The 21,106-nt window shown below is 47.5% G+C and overlaps 1 protein-coding gene across 1 annotated transcript in view; it reads right to left on the reverse strand.

Moving 5' to 3' along the window:
- Window positions 1–276: 276 nt before the first annotated feature.
- The window catches only part of LOC120982979 (RNA-binding protein Nova-2-like), a 50,648-nt gene continuing 29,818 nt past the window's right edge, over window positions 277–21,106 (reverse strand). Inside the window, exons 3-4 of the mRNA XM_040413083.1 lie at window positions 3,920–4,086; window positions 277–1,840 (exon numbers count right to left, since the gene is read on the reverse strand). Coding sequence (XP_040269017.1) covers window positions 998–1,840; window positions 3,920–4,086 — 1,010 coding nt within the window. The 3' untranslated portion in view covers window positions 277–997. The remainder of the gene's footprint in view (window positions 1,841–3,919; window positions 4,087–21,106) is intronic.

Genomic DNA, 21,106 nt, shown 5'->3' on the forward strand with positions numbered 1-21,106 from the left:
AGTGCCAGCCACAGATCCCCCCCCCTGTAACAGTGTCCGTCATCCACAGATCCCCCCATAACAGTGTCCGTCATCCACAGATCCCCCAATAACAGTGTTCGTCATCCACAGACCACCATTAGTTCCAAACCCACCAAAAGCACACCTTTTGGTTAAAAAAAAAAAAATCTTATTTTCCTCCCCAAAAACCTAGGTGCGTCTTATGGGCCGGTGCGTCTTATAGGGCGAAAAATCCGGTAAGTATTTTTAGTAATTTTATTTTCTTCATTTCTGGAGAAGGCCTTTAGTGCGCCCACATCCCAATGACCACACACTATGCACGCTGCTAGAATCCATCTTTTATAGTTTATACAGCAAACATTTGGAGATATCTCTATCACTTGCAGCTGATTTCATGAGCCTTTTGCTTTAAATATCTCTAACAAATGCACATCTGCAGTAAAAGCAGTTTTGGCCTTTTTAATGTTACGACAGAAGCAGCTGAGGGGATAACATTGTCCAGTCATTGCCCCAGAGAATTTCTAACTACCAGGTTTGGCATTGTGCAGGACGTGGTTTTGGCACTACTACTTCTATGTAGGTTTTGGCACATATGACGTTCTGAGATGTCACTGGGACATGTGATATGTTCACCTATTACTGCATCCACCATGTTTTCAGCCAATATCATGTGTCAGTTCCAGGAGGGTTGTGAGTGGACTCATCTTTCCAGTGCAAAATCTGCGCTTATTGCTATTGTTCCTGTCTTCACATTTTAAGGTTTTTAACAAATGTTGCCCTCTGAGCGCCATCCATGGATCTATGGAACCTTCAAGGAACAATTACAAAACCCCTTTGCTTCTGTTTCCTGACATTATGGCTCCATGGTCAAGTCCTTCCCAATACCCTGACGTTGTAAGTCCATATTCAACCCACAGAGACAAATAAGTGACCTTTGCTTGTCCCTGTGACTCTCACCCCCCTCCCCCCACTCATTAGCCTCTCTCCACATCACATTCTATCCCACTTTTTGGGGGTTGCTTGAGCGCACGCCCTGCTCATATGCCACCCTCTGCCCGATCAGATACTGTGCCGCTTGTGTAGCGCCTGGTGGGCCAGTGATGGTGACTTTCCTGCTTCTTGTTCCTGGAACAAATTCCCCTTTCTTTGAGATTTGAATTCGAGCTCCTGTCAGCTCTTGATATTCCACCAGCGTTTTGCCACCTTTGCCCAGTATGGCACCCACCAATGTCTCTGGCACTGCCATCTCTAGCGTTTCTTTTCCTGCAACACTTTCTGCAGCCAACTTGTCCATGAGAATTCCTCCTCCTCCAAGCCCAAGAGCTGGACCAGGTTCACCCGCGTACGATGCCAGAAGACTGACTGCTGCTGGATGGACACCACCCACCAAGGGGTTAAATCCCAGGCCTGTACTGTAACCGTAACTGGCCAGCGTATTTAGGGCAGTTGAGATGGCCAAGAGGTCTCCGCCAGAGATGGCTGGAGGGGCCGGTGGTGCAGTAGGGAAAGCGGCAATGGCTGGTTCTACTATCCCTCCAGCATATGGGGATCCTGTAGGGTTTGAGTTTGCCACAGGACCCTGGGAGTTGATGTAGCTGATGTTGAGATGGGCTGTGCCCTGAGGAGGGTCTTCTCTTGCTTTGTGGATGATGCTTCGTATAGCATGTTGAACTTGATTAGGCTCTCCACTCACTGTCACCACTCGTTCCTGGAGATTGGGTCCTGCAGGTTTCTGGGAGAGCTGAACCCATGCCCCTGACTCTTCCATGATGCTACGGACGGTGCTTCCACCTTTACCAATTATCAGGCCCGCTGTTGTGTTTGGGACAATTAGTTTCGCCTAAGGAAGTGAAAGGAGAGAATTATTTCAGGATGGATAGTAAACATTGTGCTGGGATCAGAGTGGTAAAAATTGGGTAGGGATGAGGTCAGTATGGTATTGGGTAGGGATGGGGTCAATATGGTAATTATTGGGTAGGGATGGGGTCAGTATGGGATGGGGTCAGCATGGTAATTATAGGGTAGGGATGGGGTCAGTATGGTAATTATTGGGTAGGGATGGGGTCAGTATGGGATGGGGTCAGCATGGTAATTATAGGGTAGGGATGGGGTCAGTATGGTAATTATTGGGTAGGGATGGGGTCAGTATGGGATGGGGTCAGCATGGTAATTATAGGGTAGGGATGGGGTCAGTATGGTAATTATTGGGTAGGGATGGGGTCAGTATGGGATGGGGTCAGCATGGTAATTATAGGGTAGGGATGCGGTTAGTATTGGATGGGGTCAGTATGGTAATTATTGGGCAAGGATGGGGTTAGTATGGTAAGTATTGGGAAGAGATGGGGTTAGTATGGTAATTATTGGGTAGAGATGGGGTCAGTATGGTAATTATTGGGTAGGGATGGGGTCAGTATGGTAATTATTAGGTAGGGATAGAAACATAGAATGTGTCGGCAGATAAGAACCATTTGGCCCATCTAGTCTGCCCAATATACTGAATACTATGAATAGTCCCTGGCCCTATCTTATATGAAGGATGGCCTTATGCCTATCCCATGCATGCTTAACCTCCTTCACTGTATTTGTATTTGGGGTCAGTATGGTAATTATTGGGTAGGGATGGGGTCAGTATGGTAAGTATTGGGTAGGGATGGGGTCAGTATGGTAATTATTGGGTAGGGATGGGGTCAGTATGGTAATTATTGGGTAGGGATGGGGTCCGTATGGTAAGTATTGGGTAGGGATGGGGTCAGTATGGTAATTATTGGGCAAGGATGGGGTCAGTATGGTAATTATTGGGTAGGGATGGGGTCAGTATGGTAAGTATTGGGTAGGGATGGGGTCAGTATGGTAAGTATTGGGTAGGGATGGGGTCAGTATGGTAATTATTGGGTAGGGATGGGGTTAGTATGGTAATTATTGGGTAGGGATGGGGTTAGTATAGTAACTATTGGGTAGGGATGGGGTCAGTATGGTAATTATTAGGCAAGGATGGGGTCAGTATGGTAATTATTGGGCAGTGATGGGGTCAGTATGGTAATTATTGGGTAGGGATGGGGTCAGTATGGTAATTATTAGGTAGGGATAGAAACCTAGAATGTGTCGGCAGATAAGAACCATTTGGCCCATCTCGTCTGCCCAATATACTGAATACTATGAATAGTCCCTGGCCCTATCTTATATGAAGGATGGCCTTATGCCTATCCCATGCATGCTTAACCTCCTTCACTGTATTTGTATTTGGGGTCAGTATGGTAATTATTGGGTAGGGATGGGGTCAGTATGGTAAGTATTGGGTAGGGATGGGGTCAGTATGGTAATTATTGGGTAGGGATGGGGTCAGTATGGTAATTATTGGGTAGGGATGGGGTCCGTATGGTAAGTATTGGGTAGGGATGGGGTCAGTATGGTAATTATTGGGCAAGGATGGGGTCAGTATGGTAATTATTGGGTAGGGATGGGGTCAGTATGGTAAGTATTGGGTAGGGATGGGGTCAGTATGGTAACTATTGGGTAGGGATGGGGTCAGTATGGTAATTATTAGGCAAGGATGGGGTCAGTATGGTAATTATTGGGAAGGGATGGGGTCAGTATGGTAATTATTGGGTAGGGATGGGGTCAGTATGGTAACTATTGGGTAGGGATGGGGTCAGTATGGTAATAATTGGGCAGGGGTCAATATGATCAGTTCTGGGTGGTAAAAAATGGGCTTGGGTAATATTAAGCAAGAACTTGGTTGTGATGTTGAAACAGAGTAGGGATAGTATGAATTTGGTAGATATTGGGCAGGCATGGGTTCAGAGGGATGACTATCGGGCAGTGGTGGGATGAGGTGGGTATATATTAGGCGAGCATGGGGTCAGGGAGACATGTTTCGGTTATAACAGTAAAAGGTACCCATGTTGAAGGTGGCACAGACCTGTTTGGCCCGCTCGGCACTGATGTTGTTCTGGGCAGGGATGAGCACCCCCAGGTCCGTCTTGGCTGCCCCTTGTGGCACCTCTCTGACCTTCTCTGCTATGAAGGTATGTACAGACAGTAGTGCCTCTGCGGTTCCCTGCACCAGACACACGCGCTCCGTTGTCCCTGTGACACAAGACAAGCTTGGTGAATAACAGGAACACATGAGAAATGTTGGGAAGATCAGCAGCTGCCCACATGGACTTCATCAGAGCCCTCACCAGGGAATAGTCCGCTGCATAGCCCTGCTGGCTCCGTTATCAGCCATATATAATAAGGGGTGAACGGCGGCGGTAGTAGCCGAGGAGAAGGGGACAACTGCAGGGTGAATAATGGAGGACAATAGGGTAGCGGAGTAGGTGAGGAGGCTAGCAGGAAAGGAAGTCACATCTGATGTATGGACTGACTATAATGATGTCACTAAGCATTGTGATGTCATGTATCCTTGTAATAACAGTTTTTGTGTCCCAAACCCTTGTAATTGTCGGTTGTGCCCAAAGCATCACCCAGGTCATATCTAACATGTTTATGGCTGTATGCGTTGCATGTGTTGACATTCTCCTTTGTTTGCAGGACACTGATGCTTGTTTAGTGCCCACATCACAGGACACAAGGTGCGGGGAACAGGCAGTAGTGTGGAGGTGAAGCCACATGGTGTGAGAGGGGAGACTGCTGGGACAAGCTGCAGGTATTGGGCCAGACGACGATTCTTGTGGGACTCTGGGTGACAGCAGGGACTTCAGACCAGCCTGGTCAGGGCTCACCCTAAGAGTTAGTACCTCCCCGTGAAGGGGCACCGTGCAACTGCTACGGTGTCCGGAGGAGGGACCCAGAGCGGATCTTTCTCTCTTCCCAACATGAAAGCGCTGCATTTACAGTATGCCTGCGTACCGGGAAAGTGGGTGAGGCAGCGGGGCCCAGTGAGATTTGTGAAGGCCCCTGGTACCACCACAAGCACCTAAGACCTGAGTGTTGTGCTGCATATTAGGCCCAATAGCTAGCAGTTCCCACATTGACCATTTGAGCCTCATGGCGAGAGACCGCTGGAGATTGTGTAACCATACCATGTGAGTGCCTTAAAGGGGTTGTCTCGTCAAGGACAATGGGCGCATATTGCTAGGATAGTGGGGCCAGCACCGATATCAAGAACGGAGCCCCACAAGGTGGTGGCTGGAGGACTCCGGTCCGGCCACCACCAAGCCAGCTCCCCATAAAAGTGAATGAGAGCATACCGCGCATGCGCGGCCACCGATCCCCTTCATTTCTATGGGGCTGGCGGAAATATCCGAACCAGCGGTCGGCTATTTTTGCCAGCCCCATAGAAAATGAATGGAGGGCGGCTGCGCCCTCCTTCACTTGCGGGGCTCCGTTCTCGATATAGTTGCGGGTACCATCGGTGGGACCTGCGCCTATAAGACAATGAGGGCATATCCTAGCGATATTCCCCCATTGTCCATGATGAGACAACCCCTTTAAAGTTGGGGTCTCCTCCATTCTTGCTGCACCAGACCCCAGACCTATGGCAGTCTTATTATTCTTGGTAACCTCACATAGTACATAGCAGTCCTGAATTTGCAGGGACTGTCCATGATTTTCAGATACAGTACTGGCTAATTCAGGCTGTCCGGGGCTAGAAAGGACTGGGTATCATGTAAGCCCCCCACAAGTGGACGTTTATGAGTTGGTTTGGGGCATTCACAGTTTACCAACTCTGCTGACCCTGAGCTGATAGCGGCACTCCACCTGTAGGACTGAGTATCTGAGCCACACCTGCGGGCTGAGATACGTCTCATACCAGCCCCACCACCGGTATCCTACTTCTAATGGATATTTATATCCGCCTACTGGATATGTGCGCACCCCTGTCTGAGTGTCCCCCAGATAGACGTCCTATATGAGAGATCCGAACACTATTCCCTTCTACAAGGCAGGGAATTCCCTAACCCCAAGAACAGTGGTCATTTGTGTATCCTTAGTACTCCTACAGGCCCTAATGAACCCCCGATAATACACATCTGGGGGGAAACGTTCTGGGCCATATAATATGTCTGAAACCATTGAGGGTTTAACTATATCTATGTATAGAGTAGATAGTACTACTTACTGTGTACTGAACATACCCTTAGGATAGTGGATAGTACTCTTACTGTGTAGTGACCATACCCTTAGGAGAGGGGATAGTGTGAGAGAAGGATTTATTATTTTATCCATATATAATTGGAATATTCTGTAGGACACATTTTTGTCCACTAGATGGCCGCAAACCATATGTATGAGAAGGTCAATAATGGAGGGGGAAGAGGGGATTACATTACAGTCTTCAAATACACCTATAGACTCAGTGAAACCACTCCTATCAGGTTAAGGAGCCAATAGTCTCTTCTTAAGGAACACCCCTTTTGTGATGTCATGTCTGTTATTTAAGTGAATGTACTGTGAATAAAAGTCTCTCGCCGGCTCTTCTACCAATGACTGAGGGAAGATGAGAAGATGCTTTCATGAAACCACCTAGTGTCTGGTCTCATTATAAAGCAGTATGCTGTACACATACTTATACTTCTAATTGATTTGGCACCACACAAAGAAGAGGGAGAAGCGCATGAATTGCGCTAACAATAGTACTCTTACATTGTACTGACCATACCCTTAGGAGAGGGGATAGTACTCTTACTGTGTAGTGACCATACCCTTAGGAGAGGGGATAGTACTCTTACATTGTACTGACCATACCCTTAGGATAGTGGATAGTACTCTTACATTGTACTGACCATACCCTTAGGATAGTGGATAGTACTCTTACTGAGTCTGTGTAGTGACCATACCCTTAGGAGAGGGGATAGTACTCTTACATTGTACTGACCATACCCTTAGGATAGTGGATAGTACTACTTACCGTGTACTGAACATACCCTTAGGAGAGGGGATAGTACTCTTACTGTGTAGTGACCATACCCTTAGGAGAGGGGATAGTACTCTTACATTGTACTGACCATACCCTTAGGAGAGGGGATAGTACTCTTACATTGTACTGACCATACCCTTAGGATAGTGGATAGTACTCTTACATTGTACTGACCATACCCTTAGGATAGTGGATAGTACTCTTACATTGTACTGACCATACCCTTAGGATAGTGGATAGTACTCTTACTGAGTCTGTGTAGTGACCATACCCTTAGGAGAGGGGATAGTACTCTTACATTGTACTGACCTTACCCTTAGGATAGTGGATAGTACTACTTACTGTGTAGTGACCATACCCTTAGGAGAGGGGATAGTACTCTTACTGTGTAGTGACCATACCCTTAGGAGAGGGGATAGTACTCTTACATTGTACTGACCATACCCTTAGGATAGTGGATAGTACTCTTACATTGTACTGACCATACCCTTAGGATAGTGGATAGTACTCTTACTGAGTCTGTGTAGTGACCATACCCTTAGGAGAGGGGATAGTACTCTTACATTGTACTGACCATACCCTTAGGATAGTGGATAGTACTACTTACCGTGTACTGAACATACCCTTAGGAGAGGGGATAGTACTCTTACTGTGTAGTGACCATACCCTTAGGAGAGGGGATAGTACTCTTACATTGTACTGACCATACCCTTAGGAGAGGGGATAGTACTCTTACATTGTACTGACCATACCCTTAGGATAGTGGATAGTACTCTTACATTGTACTGACCATACCCTTAGGATAGTGGATAGTACTCTTACATTGTACTGACCATACCCTTAGGATAGTGGATAGTACTCTTACTGAGTCTGTGTAGTGACCATACCCTTAGGAGAGGGGATAGTACTCTTACATTGTACTGACCATACCCTTAGGATAGTGGATAGTACTACTTACTGTGTAGTGACCATACCCTTAGGAGAGGGGATAGTACTCTTACTGTGTAGTGACCATACCCTTAGGAGAGGGGATAGTACTCTTACATTGTACTGACCATACCCTTAGGATAGTGGATAGTACTCTTACATTGTACTGACCATACCCTTAGGATAGTGGATAGTACTCTTACTGAGTCTGTGTAGTGACCATACCCTTAGGAGAGGGGATAGTACTCTTACATTGTACTGACCATACCCTTAGGATAGTGGATAGTACTACTTACCGTGTACTGAACATACCCTTAGGAGAGGGGATAGTACTCTTACATTGTACTGACCATACCCTTAGGATAGTGGATAGTACTCTTACTGTGTAGTGACCATACCCTTAGGATAGTGGATAGTACTCTTACTGTGTAGTAACCATACCCTTAGGAGAGGGGATAGTACTCTTACATTGTACTGACCATACCCTTAGGATAGTGGATAGTACTCTTACTGTGTAGTGACCATACCCTTAGGATAGTGGATAGTACTCTTACATTGTACTGACCATACCCTTAGGATAGTGGATAGTACTCTTACTGAGTCTGTGTAGTGACCATACCCTTAGGATAGTGGATAGTACTCTTACTGTGCACTGACCATACCCTTAGGATAGTACTCTCACTGTGTAGTGACCATACCCTTAGGATAGTGGATAGTACTCTTACTGTGTAGTGACCATACCCTTAGGATAGTGGATAGTACTCTTACTGTGTAGAGACCATACTCTTAGGATAGTACTCTTACTGTGTAGTGACCATACCCTTAGGATAGTGGATAGTACTCTTACTGTGTAGTGACCATACCCTTAGGATAGTGGATAGTACTCTTACTGTGCACTGACCAAACCCTTAGGAAAGGGGATAATACTCTTATTGTGCATTGACCATACCCTTAGGATAGTGGATAGTACTCTTACCGTGTACTGATGATACACATAGGATAGTGGATAGTACTCTTACTGTGCACTGACCATACCCTTAGGAGAGTGCAGACAGCCTATCACACCTTATATACTCACCGAGGGATATGTGTGCAGACAGCCTATCACACCTTATATACTCACCGAGGGATATGTGTGCAGACAGCCTATCACACCTTATATAACCACCGAGGGATATGTGTGCAGACAGTCTATCACATCTTATATACCCACCGAGGGATATGTGTGCAGACAGCCTATCACACACCTTATATACTCACCGAGGGATATGTGTGCAGACAGCCTATCACACACCTTATATACCCACCGAGGGATATGTGTGCAGACAGCCTATCACACACCTTATATACCCACCGGGGGATATGTGTGCAGACAGCCTATCACACCTTATATAACCACCCAGGGATATGTGTGCAGACAGCCTATAACACCTTATATACCCACCGAGGGATATGTGTGCAGACAGCCTATCACACCTTATATACCCACCAAGGGATATGTGTGCAGACGGCCTATCACACCTTATATACCCACCAAGGGATATGTGTGCAGACAGCCTACCACACCTTATATACCCACCGAGGGATATGTGTGCAGACAGCCTATCACACCTTATATACCCACCGAGGGATATGTGTGCAGACAGCCTATCACACCTTATATACCCCCCGAGGGATATGTGTGCAGACAGCCTATCACACCTTATATACCCACCGAGGGATATGTGTGCAGACAGCCTATCACACACCTTATATACCCACCGAGGGATATGTGTGCAGACAGCCTATCACACCTTATATACTCACCGAGGGATATGTGTGCAGACAGCCTATTACACCTTATATACCCAGAGGGATAAGTGTGCAGACAGCCTATCACACCTTATATATCCACCGAGGGATAAGTGTGCAGACAACCTATCACACCTTATATACCCACCGAGGGATATGTGTGCAGACAGCCTATCACACCTTATATACCCCCCGAGGGATATGTGTGCAGACAGCCTATCACACCTTATATACCACCGAGGGATATGTGTGCAGACAGCCTATTACACCTTATATACCCACCGAGGTATATGTGTGCAGACAGCCTATCACACCTTATATACCCACCGAGGGATATGTGTGCAGACAGCCTATCACACCTTATATACCCACTGGGGGATATGTGTGCAGACAGCCTATCACACCTTATATACCCACCGAGGGATATGTGTGCAGACAGCTTATAACACCTTATATACCCACCGAGGGATATGTGTGCAGACAGCCTATCACACCTTATATACCCACCAAGGGATATGTGTGCAGACAGCCTACCACACCTTATATACCCACCGAGGGATATGTGTGCAGACAGCCTACCACACCTTATATACCCACCGAGGGATATGTGTGCAGACAGCCTATCACACCTTATATACCCACCGAGGGATATGTGTGCAGACAGCCTATCACACCTTATATACCCCCCGAGGGATATGTGTGCAGACAGCCTATCACACCTTATATACCCACCGAGGGATATGTGTGCAGACAGCCTATCACACACCTTATATACCCACCGAGGGATATGTGTGCAGACAGCCTATCACACCTTATATACTCACCGAGGGATATGTGTGCAGACAGCCTATTACACCTTATATACCCAGAGGGATAAGTGTGCAGACAGCCTATCACACCTTATATATCCACCGAGGGATAAGTGTGCAGACAACCTATCACACCTTATATACCCACCGAGGGATATGTGTGCAGACAGCCTATCACACCTTATATACCCCCCGAGGGATATGTGTGCAGACAGCCTATCACACCTTATATACCACCAAGGGATATGTGTGCAGACAGCCTATTACACCTTATATACCCACCGAGGTATATGTGTGCAGACAGCCTATCACACCTTATATACCCACCGAGGGATATGTGTGCAGACAGCCTATCACACCTTATATACCCACTGGGGGATATGTGTGCAGACAGCCTATCACACCTTATATACCCACCGAGGGATATGTGTGCAGACAGCTTATAACACCTTATATACCCACCGAGGGATATGTGTGCAGACAGCCTATCACACCTTATATACCACCGAGGGATATGTGTGCAGACAGCCTATTACACCTTATATACCCACCGAGGTATATGTGTGCAGACAGCCTATCACACCTTATATACCCACCGAGGGATATGTGTGCAGACAGCCTATAACACCTTATATACCCACCGAGGGATATGTGTGCAGACAGCATATCACACCTTATATACCCACCGGGGGATATGTGTGCAGACAGCCTATCACACCTTATATACCCACCGAGGGATATGTGTGCAGACAGCCTATCACACCTTATATACCCACCGGGGGATATGTGTGCAGACAGCCTATCACACCTTATATACTCACCGAGGGATATGTGTGCAGACAGCCTATCACACCTTATATACCCCCCGAGGGATATGTGTGCAGACAGCCTATCACACCTTATATACCCACCGAGGGATATGTGTGCAGACAGCCTATCACACCTTATATACCTACTGAGGGATATGTGTGCAGACAGCCTATAACACCTTATATACCCACCGAGGGATATGTGTGCAGACAGCCTATTACACCTTATATACCCACTGAGGGATATGTGTGCAGACAGCCTATCACACCTTATATACCACCGAGGGATATGTGTGCAGACAGCCTATCACACCTTATATACCCACCAAGGGATGCATGTGCAGACAGCCTATCACATCTTATATATCCACCGAGGGATATGTGTGCAGACAGCCTATCACACCTTATATACCTACTGAGGGATATGTGTGCAGACAGCCTATAACACCTTATATACCCACCGAGGGATATGTGTGCAGACAGCCTATTACACCTTATATACCCACTGAGGGATATGTGTGCAGACAGCCTATTACACCTTATATACCCCCCGAGGGATATGTGTGCAGACAGCCTATCACACCTTATATACCCACCAAGGGATATGTGTGCAGACAGCATATCACACCTTATATACCCCCTGAGGGATATGTGTGCAGACAGCCTATCACACCTTATATACCCACCAAGGGATATGTGTGCAGACAGCATATCACACCTTATATACCCCCCGAGGGATATGTGTGCAGACAGCCTATCACACCTTATATACCCACCGAGGGATATGTGTGCAGACAGCCTATCACACCTTATATACCCACTGAGGGATATGTGTGCAGACAGCCTATCACACACCTTATATACTCACCGAGGGATATGTGTGCACTCAGCCTATCACACCTTATATAAAAACTTTATTAATACAAAGGATTTGAGTTTTTATAGAAAGAAACCTAACCACTTCCGGTCTAGACAGAACCGGTATTAACCACTTTGTTGGAGTCTGATTTGTCCCTATACACATTTCGAGCTAACAGGGCAAACATCATAGCACAGAGTCTAACAATGGGCTGATTAGTTTAACCCCTTAAGGACGCTGCCATATTTCACCTTAAGGACCCGGCCATTTTTTCCAAATCTGACATGTGTCAATTTATGTAGTGATAACTTAAAAACGCTTTAACTTATCCAGGCCATTCTGAGATTGTTTTCTCGTCACGTATTGTACTTCATGACAGAGGTAAAATTGAGTAAAAAAAAATACATTTTTATTTATAAAAAAAATCAAAATTTACCAAAAATGTGGAAAAATTAGCAAATTTGCAAACTTCAATTTCTCTACTTTTATAATAGATAGTAATACCTCCAAAAATAGTTATTACTTTACATTCCCCATATGTCTACTTCATGTTTGGATCATTTTGTGAATGCCATTTAATTTTTTGGGGACGTTAGAAGGCTTAGAAATTTAGAAGCAAATCTTGAAATTTTTCAGAAAATTTCCAAAACCCACTTTTTAAAGGACCAGTTCAGGTCTGAAGTCACTTTGCGAGGCTTACATAATAGAAACCACCCAAAAATGACCCCATTTTAGAAACTACACCCCTCAAGGTATTAAAAAACTGATTTTACAAACTTTGTTAACCCTTTAGGTGTTCCACAAGAATTAATGGAAAATAGAGATAAAATTTCTGAATTTCACTTTTTTGGCAGATTTTCCATTTTAATCAATTTTTTCCAGTTACAAAGCAAAAAATAAAAACTTCTATGAACTCACTATGCCCATCAGCGAATACCTTTGGGTGTCTTCTTTCCAAAATGGGGTCACTTGTGGGGTAGTTATACTGCCCTGGCATTCTAGGGGCCCAAATGTGTGGTAAGGAGTTTGAAATCAAATTCTGTAAAAAAAATGGCCGGTGAAATCCGAAAGGTGCTCTTTGAAATGTGGGCCCCTTTGCCCACCTAGGCTGCAAAAAAGTGTCACAAATGTGGTATCTCCGTACTCAGGAGAAGTTGGGCAATGTGTTTTGGGGTGTCATTTTACATATACCCATGCTGGATGAGATAAATATCTTGGTCAAATGCCAACTTTGTATAAAAAAATGGGAAAAGTTGTCTTTTGCCAAGATATTTCTCTCACCCAGCATGGGTATATGTAAAATGACACCCCAAAACACATTGCCCAACTTCTCCTGAGTACGGCGATACCAGATGTGTGACACTTTTTTGCAGCCTAGATGCGCAAAGGGGCCCACATTCCTTTTATGAGGGCATTTTTAGACATTTGGATCCCAGACTTCTTCTTACGCTTTAGGGCCCCTAGAATGCCAGGGCAGTATAAATACCCCACATGTGACCCCATTTTGGAAAGAAGACACCCCAAGGTATTCAATGAGGGGCATGGCGAGTTCATAGAAATTTATTTTTTTTGGCACAAGTTAGCAGAAATTGATTTTATTTATTTTTTTCTCACAAAGTCTCCCTTTCCACTAACTTGGGACAAAAATGTCAATCTTTCATGGAATCAATATGCCCCTCACGGAATACCTGGGGGTGTCTTCTTTCCGAAATGGGGTCACATATGGGGTATTTATACTGCCCTGGCATTCTAGGGGCCCTAAAGCGTGAGAAGAAGTCTGGAATATAAATGTCTAAAAATTTTTACGCATTTGGATTCCGTGAGGGGTATGGTGAGTTCATGTGAGATTTTATTTTTTGACACAAGTTAGTGGAATATGAGACTTTGTAAGAAAAAAAATAATTATTTCCGCTAACTTGGGCCAAAAAAATGTCTGAATGGAGCCTTACAGGGGGGTGATCAATGACAGGGGGGTGATCAATGACAGGGGGGTGATCAATGACAGGGGGGGTGATCAATGACAGGGGGGGGTGATCAATGACAGGGGGGTGATCAATGACAGGGGGGTAATCAATGACAGGGGGTGATCAATGACAGGGGGGTGATCAATGACAGGGGGGTGATCAATGACAGGGGGGTGATCAATGACAGGGGGGTGATCAATGACAGGGGGGGTGATCAATGACAGGGGGGTGATCAATGACAGGGGGGGTGATCAATGACAGGGGGTGATCAATGACAGGGGGGTGATCAATGACAGGGGGGGTGATCAATGACAGGGCGGGTGATCAATGACAGGGCGGGTGATCAATGACAGGGGGGGTGATCAATGACAGGGGGGGTGATCAATGACAGGGGGGTGATCAATGACAGGGGGGGTGATCAATGACAGGGGGTGATCAATGACAGGGGGGTGATCAATGACAGGGGGGGTGATCAATGACAGGGGGTGATCAATGACAGGGGGGGTGATCAATGACAGGGCGGGTGATCAATGACAGGGCGGGTGATCAATGACAGGGGGGGTGATCAATGACAGGGGGGGTGATCAATGACAGGGGGGTGATCAATGACAGGGGGGGTGATCAATGACAGGGGGGTGATCAATGACAGGGGGGGGTGATCAATGACAGGGGGTGATCAATGACAGGGGGGTGATCAATGACAGGGCGGGTGATCAATGACAGGGCGGGTGATCAATGACAGGGGGGGTGATCAATGACAGGGGGGGTGATCAATGACAGGGGGGTGATCAATGACAGGGGGGTAATCAATGACAGGGGGGTGATCAGGGAGTCTATATGGGGTGATCACCACAGTCATTGATCACGCCCCTGTAAGGCTCCATTCAGACGTCCGGATGCGTTTTGCGGATCCGATCCATCTATCAGTGGATCCGTAAAAATCATGCGGACGTCTGAATGGAGCTTTACAGGGGGGTGATCAATGACAGGGGGGTAATCAATGACAGGGGGGTGATCAGGGAGTCTATATGGGGTGATCAGGGGTGATCAGGGGCTAATAAGGGGTTAATAAGTGACAGGGGGGGGGGGGTGTAGTGTAGTGGTGCTTGGTGCAACATATTACTGAGCTGCCTGTGTCCTCTGGTGGTCGATCTAAACAAAGGGGACCACCAGAGGAGCAGGTAGCAGGTATATTAGACGCTGTTATCAAAACAGCGTCTAATATACCTGTTAGGGGTTAAAAAAATCACATCTCCAGCCTGCCAGCGAACGATCGCCGCTGGCAGGCTGGAGATCCACTCGCTTACCTTCCGATCCTGTGAACGCGCGCGCCTGTGTGCGCGCGTTCACAGGAAATCTCGCGTCTCGCGAGAGGACGCGCCCGAGCATCCAGGCGGAATGAATCAACCACCTCCAGGACGCGTCGCTGCGTTCGGCGGTCCGGAGGTGGTTAAGTCCTGCAAAGAAATGACATACATGTACGTCATGGGTCCTTAAGGGGTTAACGGATAGGTGTGGATGGGGGATGGGAGGATAAACAAAGAGACATACACACAGTGCCTTCCCCCGCCCCCACAATACACAGACAGAACCTTGTTCTTTACATTAAAGGGGTTCTGCACTTTGTATAAATTGATGATCTATCCTCTGGATAGATCATTAGCTTCTGATCGGCGGGGGTCCGACACCCGGGACCCCCGCTGATCAGCTGTTTGAGAAGGCAGTGGCGCTCCAGCAGCGCCGCGGCCTTCTCACTGTTTACCGCTGGCCAAGTGACGTCACGACTAGTGTCAATGGTCTGGGCGGGGCTAAGCTTCATTCAAGTGAACAGACCTTAGCCCCGCCCAGACCATTGACACTAGTCGTGACGTAACTGGGCCAGCGATAAACAGTGAGAAGGCCGCGGCGCTGCTGGAGTGCTGCTGCCTTCTCAAACAGCTGATCAGCGGGGGTCCCAGGTGTCGGACACCCGCCGATCAGATGCTGATGATCTATCCAGAGGATAGATCATCAGTTAAAACAAACTGTAGAACCCCTTTAAACCGGTCACTCACTAACACTTGACAGAAAACGCCTTCACATTAACTTCTAATCCAGTGGTTCTCAACCTTTCTAAAGCCGTGACCCCTTAATACAGTTCCTCATGTTGTGGTGACCCCCAACCATTACTCTTTTTTCCTTGCTACGTCATAACAAATTTTTCTACTGTTATGAATTGTAATGTAAATATCTGATATGCAGGATGTATTTTTATTGCTACAAATTGAACATAATTAAAGCAGAGTAATTAATCACAAAGACATCCACAGATCCCCCCCTAAACAGTGCCATCCACAGATCCCCCCTAAACAGTGCCATCCACAGATCCCCCTAAACAGTGCCATCCACAGATCCCCCCTAAACAGTGCCATCCACAGATCCCCCTAAACAGTGCCATCCACAGATCCCCCCTCCCCGACGCTCACAGCAGTATATTTTTAAACTAATCAGTAACTACTTTAACTTTAATCATTGCTCATTGCTGAGCTCTTTACTTGGATTATAATTTATTTGGATATGGGATATCTTACTCTCTTAGCTCCGGTAATAGCAGGCAGTGCGGGGGGCGGCGCTCACTCACTGACGTCACGCGCCTGCGCCGCCTAGTGGGAGGAGCAGGCGCGTGACGTCAGTGAGTGAGCGCCGCCGCCCCCCGCACTGCCTGCTATTACCGGAGCTAAGACAAAGTAAGATATCCCATATCCAAATAAATTATAATCCAAGTAAAGAGCTCAGCAATGAGCAATGATTAACCCTTTCACGACTGCAATCTGTATATATACGTGATAGCTGCACATGCCCCGTGCAGCTACCACGTATATACACGTTCTGGCAGCTCTTTAATCCAAGAGCTGCAAAGCGCTTGGATTTAAGCTTCTGCCCCTGTCCTGCTGCTGTCACGGACAGCATACAGTGCGGTAATGCCGGCAAGGGGCCAATCAGAGTGGGCCCTTGCCGGCAATCGATCCGATTGGTTAGTCTGTGCAGACTAACCAATCGGATCGCGGCAGTGTTAAAATGCGGTCCTGCCCCGATCTGTGCCCCCTCCTTGTTCTTGTCCTGCCCCCGATGCAGTCCGCCCCCTCCTGCACTGATCTGTGCCCCCTTCTTGTCCATCATCTTATCCTGCCCCCCCGAAGCGGTCCGCCCCCTCCTGCCCCGATCTGTAAGTAAAATGCTGCCCCCCCCCTCCCCGTTTCCAGCGCTGCCCCCTGCCCCCGATGCGGTCCCCCTTGTGTGTGTGTGATGGCGGCGGCTCCATTCCTGAGCCGCCGCCATCAGCAAGGTGTGTCAGCTCTATGCTGACACTGCTGTAACCCCATAGATGCCGCAGTAGCTTCTAAACTTGCTTCTAAACTTCTAAGCCTTCTAACGTCCTAAAAAAATAAAATAACATTTCCAAAATGATGCCAACATAAAGTAGACATATGGGGAATGTTATGTAATAAATATTTTATGAGGTATCACTTTCTGTTTTAGAAGCAGAGAAATTGAAATTTAGAAAATTGCAAATTTTTAAAAAATTTTGGTAAATTTGGGATTTTTTTTAAAAAAAGGAGATATATATTGACTCAAATTTATGACTGTCATGAAGTACAATGTGTCACGAGAAAACAATCTCAGAATGGCGTGGATAAGTAAAAGTGTTCCAAAGCTATTACCACTTAAAGTGACGCATGTCAGATTTGTAAATTTTGACCTGGACACTGGGGCATCAATGACCTTTGGTCATGAAAGGGTTAAAGTTAAAGTAGTTACTGATTAGTTTATAAATACACTGCTGTGAGCGGCGTGGCCCTGTATATTCTAACCCCCAGGCAAGCGTCCCTGTCACCATGGGAACGCCTGGGGGTTAGAATATACCATCGGATTTGAGTTTTTACGATCTCACTGAGCTCGTAAAACTCAGATCCGATGGTATATTCTAACCCCCAGGCAAGCGTCCCCGTCACCATGGGAACGCCTGGGGGTTAGAATATACCATCGGATCTTCTGAGTTACTCAGCTGCAAAACAAGCACCGGCTCTGCTTGGCCCCGGGCCAGCTCGGGGCCCCAACCAGCTCGGGGCCCCAAGCAATTGCTTGTTTTGCCTGTCTGTTAGCGACGGGCCTGGACCCACAATAGGAAGCCTCAGCGACCCCCCGGAAAGGGCCGATCGACCCCCAAAGGGGTCGCGACCCCTAGGTTGAGAACCGCTGTTCTAATCGTAAAGGTTCCTAGGGGTGGGCAATATTGCCTCAAATCTATATTGCGATATAATTTTAAGCATGTGCGATATATTCTGAATTTCGGGGGGGGGGGGTTAAACTTTTTTTACTTTTTATTTAATAACTATTAGCCTTCTTAGTGGCTAGAACCCTTGTCCTATTCCTCCTGATAGAGCTCTATCAGGGTGAATAGGACCTCACACTCTTCCTGCTGTCCTGTGCATAGTGCACACAGCAGCAGGGAGGTTACCATGGCAGCCAGGGCTTCAGTAGCGTCTGATAGAGCTCTATCAGGGTGAATAGGACCTCACACTCTTCCTGCTGTCCTGTGCATAGTGCACACAGCAGCAGGGAGGTTACCATGGCAGCCAGGGCTTCAGTAGAGTCTGATAGAGCTCTATCAGGGTGAATAGGACCTCACACTCTCCCTGCTGTCCTGTGCATAGTACACACAGCAGCAGGGAGGTTACCATGGCAGCCAGGGCTTCAGTAGAGTCTGATAGAGCTCTATCAGGGTGAATAGGACCTCACACTCTTCCTGCTGTCCTGTGCATAGTGCACACAGCAGCAGGGAGGTTACCATGGCAGCCAGGGCTTCAGTAGCGTCTGATAGAGCTCTATCAGGGTGAATAGGACCTCACACTCTCCCTGCTGTCCTGTGCATAGTACACACAGCAGCAGGGAGGTTACCATGGCAGCCAGGGCTTCAGTAGAGTCTGATAGAGCTTTATCAGGGTGAATAGGACCTCACACTCTCCCTGCTGTCCTGTGCATAGTACACAGCAGCAGGGATGTTACCATGGCAGCCAGGGCTTCAGTAGAGTCTGATAGAGATCTATCAGGGTGAATAGGACCTCACACTCTCCCTGCTGTCCTGTGCATAGTACACACAGCAGCAGGGAGGTTACCATGGCAGCCAGGGCTTCAGTAGAGTCTGATAGAGATCTATCAGGGTGACCTGGACTTTACACTCTCCCTGATTTCCTGTGCATAGTACACACAGCAGCAGGGATGTTACCATGGCAGCCAGGGCTTCAGTAGCATCTGATAGAGCTCTATCGGGGTGAATAGGACCTCACACTCTCCCTGCTGTCCTGTGCATAGTGCACACAGCAGAAGGGAGGTTACCATGGCATCCAGGGTTTCAGTAGAGTCTGAGAGAGCTCTATCAGGGTGAATAGGACCTCACACTCTCCCTGCTGTCCTGTGCATAGTACACACAGCAGCAGGGAGGTTACCATGGCAGCCAGGGCTTCAGTAGAGTCTGATATAGCTCTATCAGGATGAATAGGACCTCACACTCTCCATGCTGTCCTGTGCATAGTGTACACAGCAGCAGGGAGGTTACCATGTCAGCCAGGGCTTCAGTAGAGTCGGATAGAGCTCTATCAGGGTAAATAGGACCTCACACTCTCCCTGCTGCCCTGTGCATAGTGCACACAGCAGAATGGAGCTGACTATGGCAGCCAGGGCTTCAGTAGAGTCGGATAGAGCTCTATTAGGGTGAACAGGACTTTACACTCTCCCTGCTGTCCTGTGCATAGTACACACAGCAGCAGGGATGTTACCATGGCAGCCAGGGCTTCAGTAGATTCAGATAGAGCTCTATTAGGGTGAATAGGACTTTACACTCTCCCTGCTGCCCTGTGCATAGTGCACACAGCAGCAGGGAGGTTACCATGGCAGCCAGGGCTTCAATAGAGTCTGATAGAGATCTATCAGGGTGAATAGGACCTCACACTCTCCCTGCTATCCTGTGCATAGTGCACACAGCAGCAGGGAGGTTACCATGGCAGCCAGGGCTTCAGTAGAGTCTGATAGAGCTCTATCAGGGTGAATAGGATCTCACACTCTCCCTGCTGTCCTGTGCATAGTACACACAGCAAAAGGGAGGTTACCATGGCAGCCAGGGCTTCAGTAGAGTCTGATAGAGATCTATTAGGGTGAATAGGACTTCACACTCCCCCTGCTGCCCTCTGCATAGTGCACACAGCAGCACGGAGGTTACAATGGCAGAGAGGGCTTTAGTAGAGTCGGATAGAGATCTATTAAGGTGAATAGGACTTCACACTCTCCCTGCTGTCCTGTGCATAGTACACAGCAGCAGGGATGTTACCATGGCAGCCAGGGCTTCAGTAGAGTCTGATAGAGATCTATCAGGGTGAATAGGACCTCACACTCTCCCTGCTGTCCTGTGCATAGTACACACAGCAGCAGGGAGGTTACCATGGCAGCCAGGGCTTCAGTAGAGTCTGATATAGCTCTATCAGGATGAATAGGACCTCACACTCTCCATGCTGTCCTGTGCATAGTGTACACAGCAGCAGGGAGGTTACCATGGCAGCCAGGGCTTCAGTAGAGTCGGATAGAGCTCTATCAGGGTAAATTGGACCTCACACTCTCCCTGCTGCCCTGTGCATAGTGCACACAGCAGAATGGAGCTGACTATGGCAGCCAGGGCTTCAGTAAAGTCGGATAGAGCTCTATTAGGGTGAATAGGACTTTACACTCTCCCTGCTGCCCTGTGCATAGTGCACACAGCAGCAGGGATGTTACCATGGCAGCCAGGGCTTCAGTAGAGTCGGTTAGAGCTCTATCAGGGTGAATAGGACCTCACACTCTCCCTGCTGTCCTGTGCATAGTACACACAGCAGGGAGGTTACCATGGCAGCCAGGGCTTCAGTAGAGTCTGATAGAGCTCTATCAGGGTGAATAGGACCTCACACTCTCCCTGCTGTTCTGTGCATAGTACACAGCAGCAGCAGGGAGGTTACCATGGCAGCCAGGGCTTCAGTAGAGTCTGATATAGCTCTATCAGGATGAATAGGACCTCACAC

This window comes from Bufo bufo (genome assembly GCF_905171765.1).
Source record: "Bufo bufo chromosome 8 unlocalized genomic scaffold, aBufBuf1.1 SUPER_8_unloc_1, whole genome shotgun sequence".
NCBI lineage: Eukaryota > Metazoa > Chordata > Amphibia > Anura > Bufonidae > Bufo > Bufo bufo.